Source organism: Rattus norvegicus, chromosome 4 (genome assembly GCF_021556685.1).
Source record: "Rattus norvegicus strain SHRSP/BbbUtx chromosome 4, alternate assembly SHRSP_T2T, whole genome shotgun sequence".
In the NCBI taxonomy this organism is placed as follows: Eukaryota; Metazoa; Chordata; class Mammalia; order Rodentia; family Muridae; genus Rattus; species Rattus norvegicus.
In genome coordinates, this window is record NC_141537.1 from 174647679 (window position 1) to 174668455 (window position 20777).

The 20777-nt window shown below is 41.8% G+C and overlaps 1 protein-coding gene across 6 annotated transcripts in view; it reads left to right on the forward strand.

Annotated features, from left to right (window-relative positions):
• The window catches only part of Pik3c2g (phosphatidylinositol-4-phosphate 3-kinase, catalytic subunit type 2 gamma), a 366288-nt gene that overhangs the window by 71162 nt on the left and 274349 nt on the right, over nucleotides 1-20777 (forward strand). For all 6 annotated transcript variants that reach the window (XM_087655648.1, NM_053923.2, XM_087655647.1 and 3 more), the window contains exons 8-10: nucleotides 3620-3683; nucleotides 13206-13265; nucleotides 17239-17361. In XM_087655648.1, coding sequence (XP_087511774.1) covers nucleotides 3620-3683; nucleotides 13206-13265; nucleotides 17239-17361 — 247 coding nt within the window. The remainder of the gene's footprint in view (nucleotides 1-3619; nucleotides 3684-13205; nucleotides 13266-17238; nucleotides 17362-20777) is intronic.

Sequence of the window (20777 nt, forward strand, 5' to 3'; positions counted from 1 at the left end):
TGCATGTATGCCCATTGTTCTCCGAGTAGATGCATCAGTAAAATGAGCATTAGAAGGCATCAGGGCTGTGTGTTGGGTTTTCCTGGAATTAAATTGTTAGGAGAAAAAAAAAACAGGAAGAACCTGGGGTGTGGGAAGTGGAAGTCAGATGTGTTTGTGTTGGGGTGGAGGTGTCATAAGTCTCTAAAACGAAGCCTACTATAAAGCTAGTTAAATTTGTTTGTGGCATATTAATAACACTCATCACTCTATGAAGCCCTTGAATATTCTGCACGAATTTTCTCACCTAAATCTCTCCTCACCTCATGGCTGTGAAGACCCATCTTGTCTGCTTCAGACATGGAATCCAAGGCTTGGAGAGCTCAGAATAGAGACTCCAGGATCCTAAGTCACTGTTAGTGTGAATGCCGAACTCACTTGCAGTGGAACCACCAAAGGCCGCATCTTCACAATGAAGCAAGACTTCTCTACATTGACTTTGCCCAGAACCACTCTCATATCATCCAGGCTCATTCTGTATCATCGTATGTGGTTAGGACTGAAAAGGCCTCTCAACATCATCCAATCCAAGTTCTTTCTGCAACATAGTTACTAGAACCACATACAGGTTCCTGGACATATTAACTAAGGCTGCAGCTTAATTTTTACAAAATAAGCCTACCCAAAGGTCATGGAGAAATGAATACCAAAGAGTGAAACCAGAAGTAAGGTAGAGAGATAGAAAACCTACCACGTTTCTAGTAAGTTCCAAATGAGGAAATTCCTGGGTGAGGACGTGTTCTTTCCAACCTGACTGTCTGAGTATTGGGACTTGAGCCTAGTTCTTGGGCTTTGGGATGGAGAAGCAGATATGAGGAGACAATCACACAGGAGACATCTCTATTCTTGTCTCGCACGTGCCACCACTTGCCCCTTTCTGTCTGGTGGCCTTGGCCGTGCATAAGTGTCCACTGAATTAAGTGAGAGCAAAGCAAACGTCTTACTATATTAAATGGCTGAGGACATCCAACAGGGACAGCTTAGGCTCCTGCACCTTTATACTCTCCCCTGAGAGTAATGGACGACAGTCTGGGAAGGCAGGATAAGATGCTATACAACAATACCCTTCCTCCTTCATTATACATATTACTGTATCTTTTACTTGCCTGATGTAATTGTTTTGTCAGAGGCTTACTGCCTCTGTCCACACACTCAGACAGGGAGAGGGAAGGGTCAGGAAGACTGCAAGTGCAATGCCTTTCTGGACTACCTATCAAAATCCCTTCTCAACAAAACAGGGCCATCAAGCCCTTGATGGCTAGAGTAAGGACAGAGGCTTTTCTCTGGGTCTCTGCCTTCTAAGTTTTATCTATTTCTCACAAGTTAAGAAAAATTATTGACTATCAATATCTCTAATTAGTTTGCTTTTCTATTAGGTGCATATAATATTTACAAGCAAAGTGAAGGAGTAGGTGTGTTCTTGGGGGTCTTTTTAACATTAGGACCATATTTTGCATGAAAACACGCTTTACTTACCACTCCACTGGCTTGTAGAGAATTTATGTATTTTTGTCTTAAAATGACAGCGAAACTGAAAATGGGATAATGCATGAGAAGAAAGCTACTGGAAAATACATTAATGGGTTTTCCATGTAGGTTTTTTGTCTGTAACTCAGTATTAAATTCAGCTCGAGAGTTTTCAGAACACATATGAAGATGAAGATAACAATGTTTTAGAAAGTGGTCTGAGCAGCAAAGCTGGCAAAAATCTCGGCTCAAATCTCATGCATCCCAACCAAATACAGATAAACCTGGAACAATAAATAAACTTGGGAAAGAAAAATGCAGTGATCTGTTGTCTGAGAAAGCCCCATCCATCATAAATACCTGTCAAATGATTTTTTTAAGACAGGATACTTAGTATTTCTTAATGCTAACATTTATCATTATGTGCTTATGAATCACATTTGGGTTTTTAGAGCAAACTATTTCTCCTCTCTGGTCTTACGTCAGCAAAGAAGTTTCTAGACCCTAAAAAAGATGTGAACATTTTGCCCTGCTAACAAGCAGGAGTTCAGTTTTATAGTAGTTACCTTCTATGTATACTTATGTTCAACTTAACATTGACAAGGTCTCCCTGGAGATGGAGCCTCAAGGAAAACATATTGAGGGCTCAGAAACCATCAAGACTCCCCCACTATGATTCAGATACTAAGATAGATTATATGATTGTGGTCAACCAGCTCAAAACCGAGGCCTCATACCCATCCCCTGAGGCTCATGATGGTCTCAGAGACTTAAGGGTGCATGTTGATACTCATAAGACATTGCAGTGGTCAGGGATAAAGTGGTTCAGAAGATTAAGAAAGGATACAAAGACCCCCAACTCTCTAAGGCACACTAACTTTCAGGAGGCCATCTGGAAACTTTCCAAACACCTGCCCTTTGGACTTCCACGGAACCTTCATAATATCTACATGATCAATCGCGTCACTGGCTGTATTAGCTGTTTTTTTCTAGCTACTGTGATAAAATACCACAACACAAACAACTTGAGGAAAGAAAGGTTTCTTTTGCAGTGGCTCACAATTTGAGGATAAAAATCCATCATGGCAGAGGAGTCAAGGCAACATAAGTTTGAAGTAGCTGGATATATGCCTCTGTGTTTAGGAAGAAGAGAGAGGTGAATAGTAGTCTATGTCCCAAAGCCTGGAGAATGATGCCACCTATGTTCAGGGTGAATCTTCCCACTTCAATGAGCTTAATCAAGATAATCCTTCACAGGCAGGGCCAGAGGCTAACTTAATATAAATAATCCCTCATAGGCATACCCCAAGATGAGTGAGTGAGTCTCCTAGGTGACTCCAGATCTCGTCCTGTTGACAATTAACATTACCACACTGGTCAATGGTGGCAAATCTTCAACTCCCAGAAACTGAGGGTAGACCAGACACTAACCTTATTAGAAGTTTTCGGTGGCAGCTCCTACATGACAGAAAGTGCCTGCATCCTACACTTCAGTCCACAGTTCAAGGTTACAGTCGACCACTATGGAGAAGTTACAACTGCTGGAATTTGAGCAGCTGGCCACAGTGCATGCACAGTAGAGAAGAAGAGAAGGATGGAGATGTTCTAATGCTCAGCCCACCCTCCACATCTCACACAGTCCAGGATCCCTCTTTCCATGGAAGGGACTCAACCACAGTTGGAGATTCTATCTCAGCGAAACCCAAGTCAAGATAGCCCCTTACAGATACGCCCAGTAGCCTTTTCTCTAAAGTGACTCTATAGTCTGTCAACTTGACCATTAATACACTCACAGTATGTAAGCTATAATCTATGAACCTTGTAGGAATGGTGGGCTTGTGAAATGTTTGCCCGTTTAAATATGTCTTAAAGGATGAGGGATCAAGTATGATAGAAAGCGGGGAGCTGTTTCAAGAATTCCCTGAATTGATCCTAAAATTTTATGACAAATAAAATATTTTCAAGGTACAAATTTTAAGTCATATCAAGTGATCTGTTTATGTTCTGCCTAATAGAGAATCATGGCAAGATTGGAATTTGTGATAGATGTCTGTACTAAATGTGTGATATTTTCACCACAAATTTAACCAAATTTTTGTTTTTATCTTTGTAGACAATGCCTCTCCACAGTAATGAAAAGCTACAACCTCCATGTCGAGCACCTGTTGAAAACCCAGGTATAGCTTTAGCAGTGAGCGTTTATTAACCATCTCCTATTTTTCTTAAACTTTGATTTTTCTTAAGAAATAAGAGATGAATAAAGCAGAGTTCAAATTTCAAGGGTATTTCCATGCTACCATGAGAATGTAAGTAAGGTAAAGGAAATATGCAATAAAATGCTATACATGCTACCAAAAAGCCGTGTGCATACAGAACACACACACATACACACACACACACACACAGATACACACACACACAAACACAGACACAGATACACACACACATGCACGCACACACACACAAACACAGACACAGATACACACACATGCACACACACAAACACAGACACAGATACACACACACATGCATGCACACACACACACAAACACAGACACAGTTACACACACACAAACACAGACACAGACACAGATACACACACACACGCACACACACACGCACACACACACACAAAACATGTGAAGACAAAATAACCCACCAGTTGGCATCCCATGTTTTGATTGTTTGTTGCAATATGAGTATGTGTTTCTTGGTCACTGGTGGGAAACCTTAAAGGAAGGTGGAAAATACAGAAAGCATTAAGCAAAGAAAATTAGAGACAGAAACGGATGAGCTGAGGAACTGCCTGGTGTGTTGGAAACTATATTAAATTTTATACTACTTCAATCAAATCCAAGGCTCAAGGCTAGCAAGAGTTATGTAGATTCCTTTGGATCTTATATAACTAACTAATGCCTTTTTGATTTATCAGCTGATGTCAGAGGCCATTGTTCACAGTAATGAAATGGCTGCTGGGTGATTAGAGAGGCATCTCATTAGCTCAAGGTGATAGCGAGGGCCCAGTCCAGTGTCATATTGCAGGTTGGAGATGGGGTGAAATGTGAAATTTGCATGATTGGGTGAAAGACTCAGTAAGCCTAAAATAACCGCAGATTTCCTGGCTGCCGCTGACTGCATGGAGAGATCAATTCAGGAGAATAAGGAGGAGGGGAGAGGATGGCTCAGCAGGGGAGAACGATGGATTCAGTCCAAGGCTACTAAAGTCCAAGCACCTGCTGGGCTCCTCAGTTGTGATCTCCATTAGGCATATCATTTCTGAGAGCTGCTCTTAGGAAGGGCTGGCTTTACAAAAGTAAGTCAGCAGAGCACTTTACAAAAAGCCCTATAAATCAGAGCCTAGCTTTGATCAGGTGATGGTTCCTTTTGCCATGAACCGATGGGATCAACAGGTCCATGAAAGGGCGCGGCTCTCAGGCCACTGACTATGCCTAACAGGAATGAGCTTTAGTAGAATTTGTGATCTTGATGTGGATGACGAACTTGTATATGAATATGAATGCTATACAAATAATTACCAATGTGGGGATGCCAACACAGTTATACACCTCATTTTCCTCCCTCAAGTCTACTGCCCTTTCTATCGCCTGTTTTGACCATGGAAATGTAAAGATATGGATGCTCTGGAGATGCCTTGGTAGGTCAAATACCTTCTATGACAAATACAAAGACCTGAGTTCGGATCGCCAGCGGCCATGTAAAAAGCTGGGTGTGGTAACACACATCTGTAACCCCAGGCCTGGGAGAGCAGAGACAAGATGACCCTGGAGGCTCACTGGCCAGGTCATCCATCTGATGCAGTGAGAACCGGATTTTATGAGTGACCTTGACTTAAAAAGTAGAGTATGGCATTTATTCCTTCTGGAGAACGGGGAGGGTCATCACTTCCATGCATACTTCTTTGTCGTTGATATTTGCTGGACAACCCGTGGCATGTAGCAGCTTCCCTGGAGTCTCTTCTGCCCGCTCTGCCTGTCCTTTCAACAGGAGAAGACTGGTTGGATATGGTATTCCCCTTGATTCTCTTCTACCCCGTGGTCCTAGAATCCAATTTGTGTTGCTCTACTAGAATTCCCGAGACTTGGTAGTTTATATAAACTAGAGAGATTTAGTGAGTGAGATGCGATGCACAAAGGATATGAAGACCAGAGGATCAAAAGTTCAAGGTCATGCTCAGCTTTCTAAGGAGTTCCAGGCCAGCCTGGGCTACAAGTGATTCTATCCACAAACACACAAAAAGAATGATGATTTAGCTGCTGTAGTTCTAGAGTCTGAAAGGGTCAAGTCTGATGGACTCACAAATGCTTGGGCTTCCGTACTGTGTCACTCTGAAGGAAGAAGGGCAGCTGAGTAAGAAGCAAGAACTCACTTTGCGAGGAAAGTCAACAAATTCATTAAGATTGAGCTGTTTTGATGATCAGTGTGGCTGGATCTTCCCTACCCGATCTGACTCCAGAATAGGACCAATTTGTCCAGTGGACCATCCACTAGACTCAACTACTATACAGTAAGGAATGGTGACCACAAGACACAAAACCCAAAGTCTACAGAGCACTTTATGGAAATATTTTGTTTTTCTAATCGTAATAAAGAAAACACGTCTTTAAAAAATATGTAGAGTACAGAAAGACTTAGGATGATGCCTAACATCCTTCATGGGTACATTTATGGGAGCCCGCACATATATGAATTCTTTCTTTCTTTCTCTGTCTCTCTCTGTCTCTCTGTCTCTCTCTGTCTCTGTCTCTCTCTGTCTCTGTCTCTCTCTGTCTCTGTCTCTCTCTCTCTCTCTCTGTGTATGTGTGTGTGTGTGTGTGTGTGTGTGTGCATGCGTGCATGCATGCTAAGTTGTGCCCTTTTATACTTTACTTGTTCAATCCTATAATGGCCTTTCTTAGGTAAAATTTAAAAATTTCCAGGACATAAGGCACACTAAGACTTCAATCATCTATGCAGAGACAGTTTCAAGGATTAATCTCAAGAGTTGGTTGCATTTTGTTTAATATCTCAGTGCTGTTTGTGTACAGGAGTCATCTTCTTCACACACACACACACACGCACACACACGTGCGTGCGCGCACACTTAGACTTCTGAAGATCTGTAACATTCTGGCTTTTCAGTTTTAGAAGCCTGATCTCATTACTCACATAGGAAGCCATCCATGTGGTCGCTTGAAAGAAATCATTGGCCACTGTTAATTTTTCCAATGTGACTAAAATATTGGCAAAACATCAAAGAAATGCTGTCTTCACGTTGTCATCAGCAGATCGCGACCATTGCTTGCAACTGGATGAATTTATAAATAGACTACAGTGCCTATGTGGTTTCACGTGAATTCAATCCAACCCAAAGAGGTTTTTGTTTTCTTTTAGATTTAATTCTTAACGTTATATGCATATGTGTACGTCTCTCTGGGTACATGCACGTGAGTTCAGATGTCCTCTGCAGACAGAAAAGGCATCATATTCTCTAGTTGTGAGGTTTTGAGTGGTTGGGAGGCATCTGAGATGGATGGATGGATGTTGGAAACTGAACTTGGGTCCCCTCATGTTCTTAACCCCTGAGCAATCCTGTTAGATTCATACAATGCTTGTTAGATGAGCTTTGGAAGCAGGGCAGCCAGAACAATCTGTGGGCTGACCACAAGACCTCTAAATGCTGCACTTGCTTTTTGACAAGTGAATTAAGCAGCGTTGATCACGGCCCCAGTATCACACCACATGCTTCTTCGACAAACACCATTTTATCAATGTCCCAAACAGCGTCAATTTGAAAGATAATATTTCTACCATCTCTTACAAACATAGATTATTATGCATGGTTGGAAAACAAGAGAACAAATCCTCAGGTAGGTGAATGTCGTGAATATTTCCGAGTCATGTGGATAAGTTCAACTGAAAGATAGGTTTGTTCCTTGAAGTAATGATTTCAACTTGTTTTAGATTTCATTAATTTCAGATTCAGTGTCCTGGGTTGTGTCCTGGGTGGCTAGCTGTGCAGATAGCTTATATGAAACTTTCCTATTGGGCACGTTTCTCCTGAATTCCATTCCATGGACATTTTGAATTTGCAGAAATATAATTTTGAAGACATTCAGTGTTCTATATTTAATCTTAAATTTTTGAAAGAAATTAAAAATAAAAGAGTTTTCCAAAAGCTATTACTGAGTGCTTACATGATGCAAGGAACTGAACGGTTTGCTCCCTGGACAGAGAGAGGCAGTAGTAGTGGCTGAGGACCAGGCTTGAGATTGGGTTCATTTGCATAAACAATTCCCAGAGTGGCATCTATTCATCCCAACACATTACAAAATCAGGTCTTACCCTGGCTGAAAGAATTGACTTCTGATTCAAAATTGCTTCTTCCTGGGGCATTTCAGTTTCCTGCTGAGTTCCTACTGAAGTGTCCATCAGGAACCTTAGAGGTAAGCAAATCTCATGAACCACCAGACTAACTGTGGAGCAAGCACATGGGCCAAGGTCGTACGAAATCAACTCAAGCTGAGATGTGATTGGACTCCACGCAATGTCTACCTGGTCTAAGAAGGGCACAGAACCTTCCTCCCCAGTTCTCCCACCATCTGGCCTAGGATCCAGATGCTGTACCAATAATAAGCGAAAGAAATGTGCCTTTTGTATTCACATTAAACAACTCAGGAGAAATCAGTACACGCCTCGCCGAAAGCCACAAGCCACCAGAGAGAAAGAAAACTCAAAATATAAGCAGGAAGACTTAGTATGGGGTATAACAACACATGTTATATACATATTTTTAGAATTTAGCACTCTTAGTAGCAGCAAATGTACTCAAAGATGTTCAGAACATCTGAATGTAAACAGAATTGAAGCAGTTAGAGTCCAGGTCAGAATTCAGAAACAGAACTCCCTACCACCTGAGAGATATTTCTGTCAGCCTCCATTACGGTGGAGGAATTTGTCCGAGCCTTCTTAATTCATATTCCTCATCCCTAGAGTAGAGATAATAAAATATAAGACAATGATACCTTTAAAGATCAGTGAAAACGACCTGAGTAATGTGTTTAACGTAGGCGGTGATTGGAAGAACATCTTTGCAGGAGGGTGAGTCATGTGGTATCGGTCTCAAAATACCACTGCAGCCCTTGTTTTCATTGCTGTCACAGAAGCGGGGGGATTATAGAGAACCCAGAATAAAGCCATCAATCCAGTTCATAATCACAATTGGGTATAATAAAAGGTTTTGTAAGGAGCAAAAAAACTTTCATAAGAAGAAAAGAAAAGACCAGGTATGATGACCAGTGGGGAGGTCAGAAAGAGAGAAACTGGGGAGACAGAATCAGGTCATGGGGAAATCAGACACAAGTTTTGGAATGAAGGCTTCATTAGCAGAAATGCAGGCCAGGCTGAAATTACTAAAAGTCAGTACTATGATGTAAAGAGCATTCACTCTGAGACTGAAGATACAAAAACCTCAGAACTGCGTCTTTGAAGTGGAGGAGAGTTCACAGCAAAGAAGCTGCGATTCTAGTGACAGAGAGAGCCCCAGAGAAGTTTCTAGAAAGAAGAAAGCACCATTTGCACTCCCCCTAGGGTTTAGATACGTTGTGTATCTCAGAATGAACATTTAGCAATGTCTATACACTAAGAAGGCTAGTTACATGACAGGCCCTGGCTAAGGACATGTGAAGCTGTGTCTGCTACTCTGGACCCTTTCACTTTCATCTACAGAAGACGTGCCCTTTGTGCCCACCAGATGGCTCCACCTGTCACTTGTAAAGGAATCTGTCATCAAGTCTGTCCTTGCAACCCAATAGTAAAAGGAGATAATGCATTCTGTGCTCTGACCTTCACATACATTCTTCCTATGGAACACACACACACACACACACACACACACACACACACACACAGAAATACACAGAGACACAGACACACAGAGACTTACAACAGTCACACGCAGAGAGACACACAGACACACAAAAACACACAGACACATATAGACACACACATTTACACACATGCAAAGAGACACAGATACACACACAGACACATACAAACACATACACCACACACACATATACCACACACACACAGAGAGAGAAATACACACAGACACAGACACACAGAGACATACAGCAGTCACACACAGACACACAGACACACACAAACACACAGACACATACAGACACACACACATACACACATGCAAAGAGACAGATACACACACAGACACATTCAAACACATACATCACACACACACGTACACACTCACACATGCACACAAAGAGACAGACACACACACAGTCACACACAGAGAGACACACAGTCACACAGAGACACACAGACATACACAAATACACACAGACACATACAAACACACACATATGCAAAAAGACACACAGAAATACACAGACACACACAGACATACAGAGTCACACACAAAGACACACACAAGCACACACACACACACACACACACACACACAAATATACTTGCTCTGTGTATTGGCTATGTTCATTTTAAGTTTTGAGTAGTACTCCATTAAAAAAGAATGGACCTCACTTTATCTCCTATACTGTTTGCAGGCATTTGAGAATATTAATAACTTTTCTAGGGTATGAATTTGGGGTTGTTCTTGCACAGCTATCAGTACGTTTATGTACATTTCACAACATAACATAGCCCTTTTTCTTTACCAACATGTGATATAGTCCAGCTTAAGGTATGTGTCATTATGTTTTGTTGTTAAATTTTACATACTTTTTAATAATCGCAACAAACATCCTCAATATTTATGACAAACATGTTGGAAGCCACCTGATGTGGGTGCGGAGAGCAAACTCGGGTATCACACAGAAGAAGTAGGTGTCTTAACGCCGGGCTATCCCTCCAGCCCTGGAATTTTTGCTTAAACCTCAGGATAAAAAAATTATATAATGCTTTTTATACTATTCATTGGAGATTGGCTTCCACAGTTTTGCACACTTTTGCCCCATTTTCCTTAGGATGGTTTACAGTTTTCTGCCTTGTAACTCTATGGCCCGTTTCAAATTGCTCTTGTGTGTATAAAGTGGTAATCATTCGATGTTTAATTCTTTGACACTTTTATACTAATATACAATGCATTTGATTATTTTGGGGCTCCATTAATTTCTCTCATCCACCCTCTCTCTTACACCTAACCCAATTTCTCCTTCTAAAAGGCTTTAATGACTTTTGTTTTGTTTCGGCTTGGTTTGTGGATGTGCGAGACCAATGACCTTAATCCGTGTTGCCTGCATGAGTGTGGGGGTGAGGCTGCTTAGTGGAGCACAACACCTTCTTAGTGACCACACTGCTGCAGGAAAAGAGCCCCAGCCCCACCCCACCACCTTTAGCAGCCCACAGTTCCTCTGTGAGGGGTGGCCTTCCACGGGGCTTCTTTAATTTTTAAGTGCACAGCAAGTTGTTCACGTTTTAAAATACTTTGCTTTCCCCAATTGCAGGAGCTTGGTGTCACTTTTAAAAACTATTCGCCACATGTTTACAGATCACCTGTTCTGTTCTGTCCTTATTTTATTTATTATTTCAATGCTGTATTTTTCGTGCCGTTTTGCTTACCTGTGTGTGTATGAAACATATGAGCGTACTGTGCCTGTGGATTCTGAAGTCAGGGAATCTTCAGATCTCTTGCAGCTAGAGTTACAGGTGAGTGTGTGTGTGTGTGTGTGTGTGTGTGTGTGTGTGTGTGCGTGTGCGCGAATGTGGGGTGTGTGTGTGCATGTGGTGTGTGTGTGTATGGGGTGTGTGTGTGTGCATGGTGTGTGTGTGTATGGGGTGTGTGTGCATGTGGTGTGTGTGTGTGTGTGGTGTGTGTGTGTGTATGTGGTATGTGTGTATGTGGGGGGGGTGTGTGTGGTGTATGTGTGGAGGGGTATGGTGTGTGTGTGCATGTGGTGTGTGTGCATATGTGGTGTGTGTGTGTGTGTGTGTGTGTGTGTGTGTGTGTGTGTGTGTGTGGTGTGTGTGCTCTGGAAGAGCAGCCACTGTTCTTTACTGCAAAGCCACGTCTCCAGCAGTTCTTTATATCAGGTTAGAACCTACTTAATCCCCGTGTTTTGTAGAAAATGTTGGTAGCACAGGATAGAAGCCTCCTGATTGGTATTCTTAACCTGAGTCTTTCTTAGACACCTTGCCAAGCATATTGGTGACTCTATCCACGTATTGTAGAACTGGTGTTTAGTCCCAATATCAAGTTCATCTCATTGTCTGACACCACCCATCTCTATATCCTGGTTACAATGAGCTGCATTGTCTTGTGTTTCTGTGAGGATCTTAATTCTTTTTGATTGAATGCTAGTCAGTATGTGTGGGACTATGTTAGAGACTGAGGTAAAGTCTCCTGAGGGCGGAGGACGGTCAGCGTCCTTCTGCTGGCTATTGGTGTGTAGGGTGGATATAATCCTGTGAAGACATTTGTACACAGGACCTCCTCCATGCTTTCGCTCCTCTCTGTAATCCTCTCTCTGTTTATTACTAAATGATTGACTCCTTTTGGCACTGAACCCTAGAGGGTTTTTGTTGTAAACATCAAGCACATCCTCAAGTCGTCTTTGTTCCTGGACTTCTGATAGGGACAGTGACCCTCCTATGCACAGTAGGTAAATTGTTTCTATGTCTGGATTTACTCTTGTGCAGTAGAGTATCTTGTTACCAATGCCTGATGTGGAGTTGACATCCGGTAGGATCCTGAACGCAAGGCAGGGTGTCCTCTGTTCACATCTCCAATCTTACCTTATTAGCAGAGGACAGTCACCTGTGCCTGATCTATTTCTAATGTTTAGTCTCTGCTTCTCAGAAACAAAGGCTTATACCTTCACCGGGAAACAACTACTGCTGCCCCTACCTCCAGGAATCCAAGGTTTTACGTTTATGAAAGAAGTCCTTGCACCCAGGGGGCATAGTTGGCACTAAGATTCCACCAAGAGGGCAAGGCTTTGCTCCTGTCCCTAGACAATGCTCATCACCACACACCGATGCTGAGTAGGCTCTTAGTTCCAAACAAGTGTGCCACCTCAAACCAGGCCTTGAAGAATGTCTTTGAAATACCCACCTCCCATCTTCATATGCACTTGAATGGTAGCTGCTCTCTCTCTCTCTCTCTCTCTCTCTCTCTCTCTCTCTCTCTCTCTCTCTCTCTCTCTCTCTCTCTCTCTCTGCCAAAGCTTAAGCATTTGATGTGTCCCATGTCTCCTTTGCTAGCCTTGGTGACTGTGTCCCCTTGGTCACATTGTGGTCTTGCATCTATACAGGGGTCATAACAATTTATAGCGTTGTGTGTTACATGGCATTAAACAGTGGTTGCTTTCACTTTTTACAATTGGCCCAACATTCTACACTTTAAGTCGAAGTGCTCCTACAGAGAAAATATTCATCTCTGCAAAGGGGAAAAACAACATGGCAGGAAAAAAAACTGGAAAGGGAAGCATCCTAAACTCTCAAGTGTCTCTGAATTCACCAGTTGGCTTCGATACTGTGGGGCAGCATATTTATCAGATACTGGATCTATAAACAGACGCTTGTTCAGGTTTCTGTGAGATCTGGAAGTGGGTAAGGGCTGTGTGACTGCCTAAGATCAGCTTGCCTTTGTCTCAGTCACCACTAAGAAAGTCCACGCCACTTAGCTTTCTTTCATTTCTGTGGTGGTCCATTCTCTTTTCTAGGAAGATGTGGAGGAGAAACCTCTGTCATCCATGTTTTCCTGTGGCCGACACCCTCCTCAGGTGAGTTTCTTAGGTAAAGTATCAGGAATCTGAGCCTGTGAGGGCTGCAATACATCAAACGCCTTCAAAGATAAATTCAGAACATGTCTCACAGAACATAGCATTGCATGACTACATTGGGTTTCATTATCTCAAATGATCAGAGTGAGGAGGAATTTAGCCCAGTCTGCGGATTACAGAGCTCTTCTGCAAACTACCCTGATGCTTATGCGCAAGCAAATGGAGGAGTTCATTCTTCCTGGAGATACCTTCTCAATTCTTAAATCAATACTTTTGAGAGCTTTTTTTAAAATCATATGTTCTAAAATTCACTTTTCTTTATATGTGAATACAGGACTTTCATAGGATTTGGCCATTCAAAACAAATTTTCTCTGTAACCACTGTACTGTGCATGTGTTCATGTATGTACATGCATTTGTGTGCACACTGTATGTATATGCATGTGTACATATGTACATGAGTCTATGTGTGTGCATGTGTATATATGTATGTGTTTCTGTGCATGCGCATGTATACACATGTATTTTTGTTCATACATATGTGTGTGTGCATGGATGCATATGTAATGTGTATACATACCTCAAATTTATATACATGCACACACACATGTATGTATGGTTGGAAAGTGTGTCCGCACAGATGCTTTGAGTCTGCTTCTGCCTGAGGCCAAAATAACACCTACCTCTGAAGTCGTTACTTTCCCATAACTGTAACTGGCAATTTGTCAAGGAACAGCTTACGGCAGGAGGGTGTGATGTGGCTCATGGTTTGAGGGGCTACCATCCACTGTGGTAGGAAGCATGGCAGCAGTCAGCTCATGGTGGTGAGAAGAAAATGGTCAGAGACAGGTTTGTCTCTTCACATAGACAAAGCCAGAAAGAATAGAATTGGGATGAAAGAAGGGCTAACCTGTAACCTGTAAGTCCTGCCACCAGGCAGTCCACTTTTGCAGCCACCTCCCACCTCGTAGACTACAGGGCACCTCATATTCACGCCACACTGACCTACTGACATTATTAACACAACTTCATAAAATTATATAGGTTAACGTCTACAGGTTTGTATAACAAGGGGTGAGGCTATCAGCTTTTCAGATAGCAGCTATAGGAAGGAAAGAGTGTTCTGAGCTCCCTGCCAGTCAGCTGTCTTCTCCTTTCCAGGTTATAACCCACGCATTGTCCTTTGTCGACTCTGGGTCCTAGCTCTCAATCATTCCTTCTCCCATCCCATCCAACCATGAGGTTTAATCCATCAGCACCTGTCTGAATGTGAGCTATAAACATTAAGTCCGCATGTCAGAACCTAAATCCAGACCGATAGTTCCCTGGGACCCCTGAAGGACCAATGTTTGAGCTGCAGCCCAGAGTGGACATGTCCTCTTAGCTTTCTGTCATCTGGAGGACCGATCAACCAATCTCTGTTATGGGCTAAGCTGTGCATTCAGTCTTTTCTGAGCATACAGTGTGTGTGTGTGTGTGTGTGTGTGTGTGTATGTGTATGTGTGTAGACTAGATATCACATTGCCAGAGTCCCAAGGTGATTCAGGATTTTCATTTTAATTGATAATATGTCTTCATTTTAAAGAATTTACACTTTTGGGATCTTCCCAGTACACAAGTCAGGAAACACCACCTTATATGTAAATAATAATCTTACGGCATTTAGTCCTCACTTCATTAGTTGTCTGTGCAAAATAGATGAGGTCTGATTCTTTTATAATGAAAAACATACATGACTAGATCAAAATTAATCATTAGAATTTTATGATTTACACATGTTTTTATATTTTATCTCATGAAATCTCAATAGTAAGTTTCAAGTCGATTACTATGATTCCTAATGTAGAGAAGACATTATCTAGGCATGTGGGAGTAAATACTGAAATGATGATTGTGGGTAGAACCTCCCTGTGGAACTGTGCTGACCTCAGTGAATATGTTGACTTTCTATTTGTAAAAGTAGTTTTCACTTGCCTGATTTAACTGTTGTCTCAGAGGCTTACTGCTGAATAAGCTCACTCTTACTAGATCTTTCTGGACTCTGGGTGGCTGATTCAACTCAGGTGTTTTGGCCCAAACTCCTCTCCAAGCTGACTGATTCAAGCTGGCTTCTCTCAGTTTCTGACTGAATTGTTCTGCTTGGCCTGAACCGAACTCTGCCAATCTGTTTTAATCTTCTTTCAATTCTCTGGTTCATTCTGTTTTCACTTGTTACTTGTCTCTGTAAAACTGTAGCAGTAAAGCTGACACACACCCACACCACCCATCACCAACCACATCACTCCTCTTTTTCTCTCTTTCTGCTCTTAAGTAGCCTCGTTCTTCTGCTGTTCTTGTGTTGAGTTAGGCGTATCCTATCTTGGACTCATTCTTTCAAATCTCTCTCTAATTCATCACTTTGTCTGTCCCTCAATTAAATGTCATGCCCAAACATGGCTGCTTCCTTCTGCAAACTAGCTTTACCAACATTGTTTGGGTTTAAAGGTGTGTGCTAAGGACATGTATGTTATCCAGTCAGAGGGATTAAATATGTGTTTGTATTCCAGCCAGGTCATACAGACCTAGAAAATTTTTGGATGTGATTCTTTGCTAGAGCAGCCATGTTGCTGGATAAAAATTCTATGTCTATTAACATGGGTAATGTTCTTTTACGGAGCAATACAGTTTTTCAAGTTCAGTCTTAAGCATGACACTCCAAATTACAACGGTGTATTGATGGAAATTGCAGAAACTGCACAGAAATTGCAGCCTTTACTGGTTATTAGAGGCGTATGTATTTTGGTTGAGTTTATTAACCATGTAGGATTCTGGTACCTACGTAATTCTCAGTAAGCCCACTTTGATGAGTCACATGCTGATGAAGCAGCTGACTCTTCCCCCAAAGGGACTGCTCATAAATATTTGTCCTCCATAGTATAATGAACAGCCACATAGTTTCAATCTGTGAAAGACTTAAAAATGAATCTTTACTAAATCATTCCCTCTTATTTGTGCTCATCAGTCAGGTCTGTTGATGTTTGTAGGATGTCTATGTTGTCTTCTGTACTATTCATTAATTATTCTCACTGAAGTTAATTTCAGTGTCTATTTTAAGATTCTCTTAAGTTGTACTAGGAAGGCATCAAGAAGTGGTTTTATTTCCCACTAAATAGGTGAAATCGTGTCCTATTAGTGAACAAAACCTCCTGAATGTAAAATTTAATTGATGTTTTGTTAAGAAAATATTCCAGAACACGTAGGTTTGAGTATTTTATTTTGTGACTCTTTATCTTTGCCTCACTCTCTCCTATTTTATCACTCCTCCTGTCCACTGTCATTGTCCTGTGCAGATCTTGTCTGCTGGGACTGAGATCTGAGGACCTGAAAGGATAGAGCAGGCTACCTCACTTCAGTTTCACTGTACTTTTATACACGAATGTAACAAAGAAACCAATGATCCAAGAAGGGCTCTTTGAGTTTGGAAAGCATAACAGCTGCCTGCCATGTGTATCTGGGAAAGCACAAAAGCAGAAGAAGTTGATAACCAGATTCAGAGCACAATGACCAGATTGAGTTCTACGAGCTGACACCCAACACGAATAGGCATGTCTTACAATTGAATGTGTTTATCCCAGGAGGCACAAAATCAAGTCCAAGACCAATGCAGAGGATAAAATACACCTGAGCTAAAAGACCCTCTGTCTCTTTTCCTGGAGCGTCCCTCGGTTGCCCAAGCTTTGTTCATTACAGGTCCTTCTTTTGTCTGTGTTGCAACACCTCCATCCTCTTCTTTTATCTCTTTGTTCTTTTCTTCCCTCTCTTATTTATTTTAAATAATGATAAATTAGATTTCAGTTACTTAGTAGTTGTGTGAAGCTAAATAGAAGCTTGAGTGTGAGAACGGCTAATTACCTTCCATTCCACTTCTTCTTCATGAGAAAGAGGCCAACTGTGAATTTTAATAAATGGTGATATGTGATCTTGTCATCTACAGCCACATGGGAATGACATTATTGAAGATGTTAGAAACATATGCAGTGTTCTGGGGTGTATTGAAACCAAACAAGTTTCAGATGCAGTAAAAGAACTAACTCTAATTCTGCAGAGACCATCACAGGTAAATATATTCCGCTGTTGCAGCATAATTAAGTTTGCACTCAACAATCAATTAAAGATGATGGAAAGTTTTCTGACGAAATTGTACATTGGCATGCACATGTGTGTTTGTATGTGAGCACACAAGTATATTTCAGTTGTTCAAAAGTATGGGTGGCCTGATTGTATTATACCAAAGAGATTCAAATTAAGTTAAAAGGAAGTTTCTAACACTCTGACACTCAAGAAATTTCGTGACTTTCCCTCAAAATTTCCAAGTGCAGAGTCCTCTGGTATGTGGGAATGTATACATGCACAGCATTTCAGCAGGTGTGTGTACAGGCTGGTGATGGTGGCCTTGTGCCTAGGTACATAATAATCAGGCTGTGCAGCTTGAGGGCCATAGACTGCATATGTGCTTTTCCAGAGAATGTGAGGTAGACACTGTCACAGTGCGCTCTGGGGAAAATCTCTGGATCCTGAACCATTTCCCACTTTGAAAGTTTTGGGAAAAAATGGGGCATCATACAAGATTTTAACTTGAGAAAAAAAATGAAATTTCCAGTGTGAATGCTGATCAAAAATGATACTTATGAAATCTGTTCACAACCTGTCTGTTACTTTAGCAAATGAGTAGAGGTATAACAGTAACAATGGTGGCAATAATAATAATAATAATAATAATAATAATAATAGCAACAACAGCAGTAATATGGTAGCCCCTCTTCAGAGGCATAATAACAGATACCAGGTATCAGTGTCACTTGACATAGATTTGCCCATGATAAGGTTCAGTTTACAAAGTAGATACATAAAACACTAATAAAAATGATAAAATATAGCAATATAATACTAGGCTATAACATATAGCACATTTGTCAGAATCATTATTGTTTCTCTTTGAGGTCATTAAGTCAACTATGGTCACTAGAACACAAATACTCCAAACCATGACAACTGATCTGGTAATTCAGATGTTACTAAGTGATGGTGGATGAGTAGCACATACTGAGTGGATACAGGAGACAAAGGAATGATCTGGCCCTAGGCAGTGAGGAGTTGGACAAGCAGGACTCCTATTATACTATTCAGAATGATGCTCAACCTAAAAAGTTATGAAAATGTTTATTTCTGAAATATTCAACTTACTACATGTACCAGGTCCTTGAAACCATGACAGAGGAACTATTATAATTAACACTTAATACATATTACTCATTTAATATAATTTTATTTCACTTCAACCCTTTATCATTACAATGCCATGAATTTAGTATAAGCATGTTTGTTTTATTATTCAAATTTGCTGCACATGGTATTTAGGGACAGAGGATTAGTGCACGAATACATGAATTCCTTATCTGCATGGAAAGACCAACAAAGATTATATTCCTTTTAAATACATTAGTCTAGAAATTCTCAAAAGATTGATTTCAAATATACATAATCACTTTTTACTGAATGTGTAAATAATTATGCTGGCTTCTTATTGCTGCTGACACCAGAGCGACTATGCAAAGTCAGTAATTAAATTCATGGCTACGTCTTGTTTTAATCAGAAGTTGTTTTATGATTAAACAATGGGAACAAATAGTTTATTTGCATACTGTGAACAGTGAGGATGACAATACTAAGTTGTCCCAGACACAGATCACCAAATATGCTAAAAAATAAACATTAGCTAAAAGAACTAATCAGCTAAATCAATAATCCCCACCCACATTTAATGTTTAAGAATGACTTGTATTTGTTTCCTTGAATTTTTCTTAGTGACAGAAGAATAAGTTTTTGTTAACTTTACCACTATTGAGTTACTTTGCTGTGTCTGTGCTGGACTATATAACAAAAGCTCCGTAAGGAGAGCAGTGTGAACTGGGGATTACAACCCAAAGAACAGTCCACCAGTGCAGTGTGAGGAGCAGGCCATCAGTGCAGTGTGAAGAACAGTCCATCAGTGCAGTGTGAGGAAGAGTCTACCAGTGCAGTGTGAAGAACAGTCCACCAGTGCAGTGTGAGGAACAGTCCATCAGTGCAGTGTGAGGAACAGTCCATCAGTGCAGTGTGAGGAACAGTCCACCAGTGCAGTGTGAAGAACAGTCCATCAGTGCAGTGTGAGGAAGAGTCCACCAGTGCAGTGTGGGGAATAGTCCATCAGTGCAGTGTGAGGAACAGTCCACCAGTGCAGTGTGAGGAACAGTCCACCAGTGCAGTGTGAGGAACAGTCCATCAGTGCAGTGTGAGGAAGAGTCCACCAGTGCAGTGTGAAGAACAGTCCACCAGTGCAGTGTGAGGAACAGTCCATCAGTGCAGTGTGAGGAACAGTCCATCAGTGCAGTGTGAAGTACAGTCCATCAGTGCAGTGTGAGGAAGAGTCCACCAGTGCAGTGTGAGGAACAGTCCACCAGTGCAGTGTGAAGAACAGTCCATCAGTGCAGTGTGAAGAACAGTCCATCAGTGCAGTGTGAGGAACAGTCCACCAGTGCAGTGTGAGGAACAGTCCATCAGTGCAGTGTGAGGAACAGTCCACCAGTGCAGTGTGAGGAAGAGTCTACCAGTGCAGTGTGAAGAACAGTCCACCAGTGCAGTGTGAGGAACAGTCCATCAGTGCAGTGTGAGGAAAAGTCCATCAGTGCAGTGTGAGGAACAGTCCACCAGTGCAGTGTGAAGAACAGTCCATCAGTGCAGTGTGAGGAAGAGTCCACCAGTGCAGTGTGGGGAATAGTCCATCAGTGCAGTGTGAGGAACAGTCCACCAGTGCAGTGTGAGGAACAGTCCATCAGTGCAGTGTGAAGTACAGTCCATCAGAGCAGTGTGAGGAAGAGTCCACCAGTGCAGTGTGAAGAACAGTCCACCAGTGCAGTGTGGGGAATAGTCCATCAGTGCAGTGTGAGGAACAGTCCATCAGTGCAGTGTGAAGTACAGTCCATCAGTGCAGTGTGAAGAACAGTCTATCAGTGCAGTGTGAAGAACAGTCCACCAGTGCAGTGTGAAGAACAGTCCATCAGTGCAGTGTGAGGAAGAATCCATCAGTGCAGTGTGAAGAACAGTCCATCAGTGCAGTGTGAGGAACAGTCCATCAGTGCAGTGTGAAGAACAGTCCACCAGTGCAGTGTGAAGAACAGTCCATCAGTGCAGTGTAAGGAAGAGTCCACCGGTGCAGTGTGAGGAACAGTCCATCAGTGCAGTGTGAAGTATAGTCCATCAGTGCATTGTGAAGAACAGTCCATCAGTGCAGTGTGAAGTACAGTCCATCAGTGCAGTGTGAAGAACTGTCCATCAGTGCATTGTGAGGAACTGTCCATCAGTGCAGTGTGAGGAACAGTCCATCAGTGCAGTGTGAAGAACAGTCCATCAGTGCAGTGTGAAGTACAGTCCATCAGTGCAGTGTGAAGAACTGTCCATCAGTGCATTGTGAGGAACTGTCCATCAGTGCAGTGT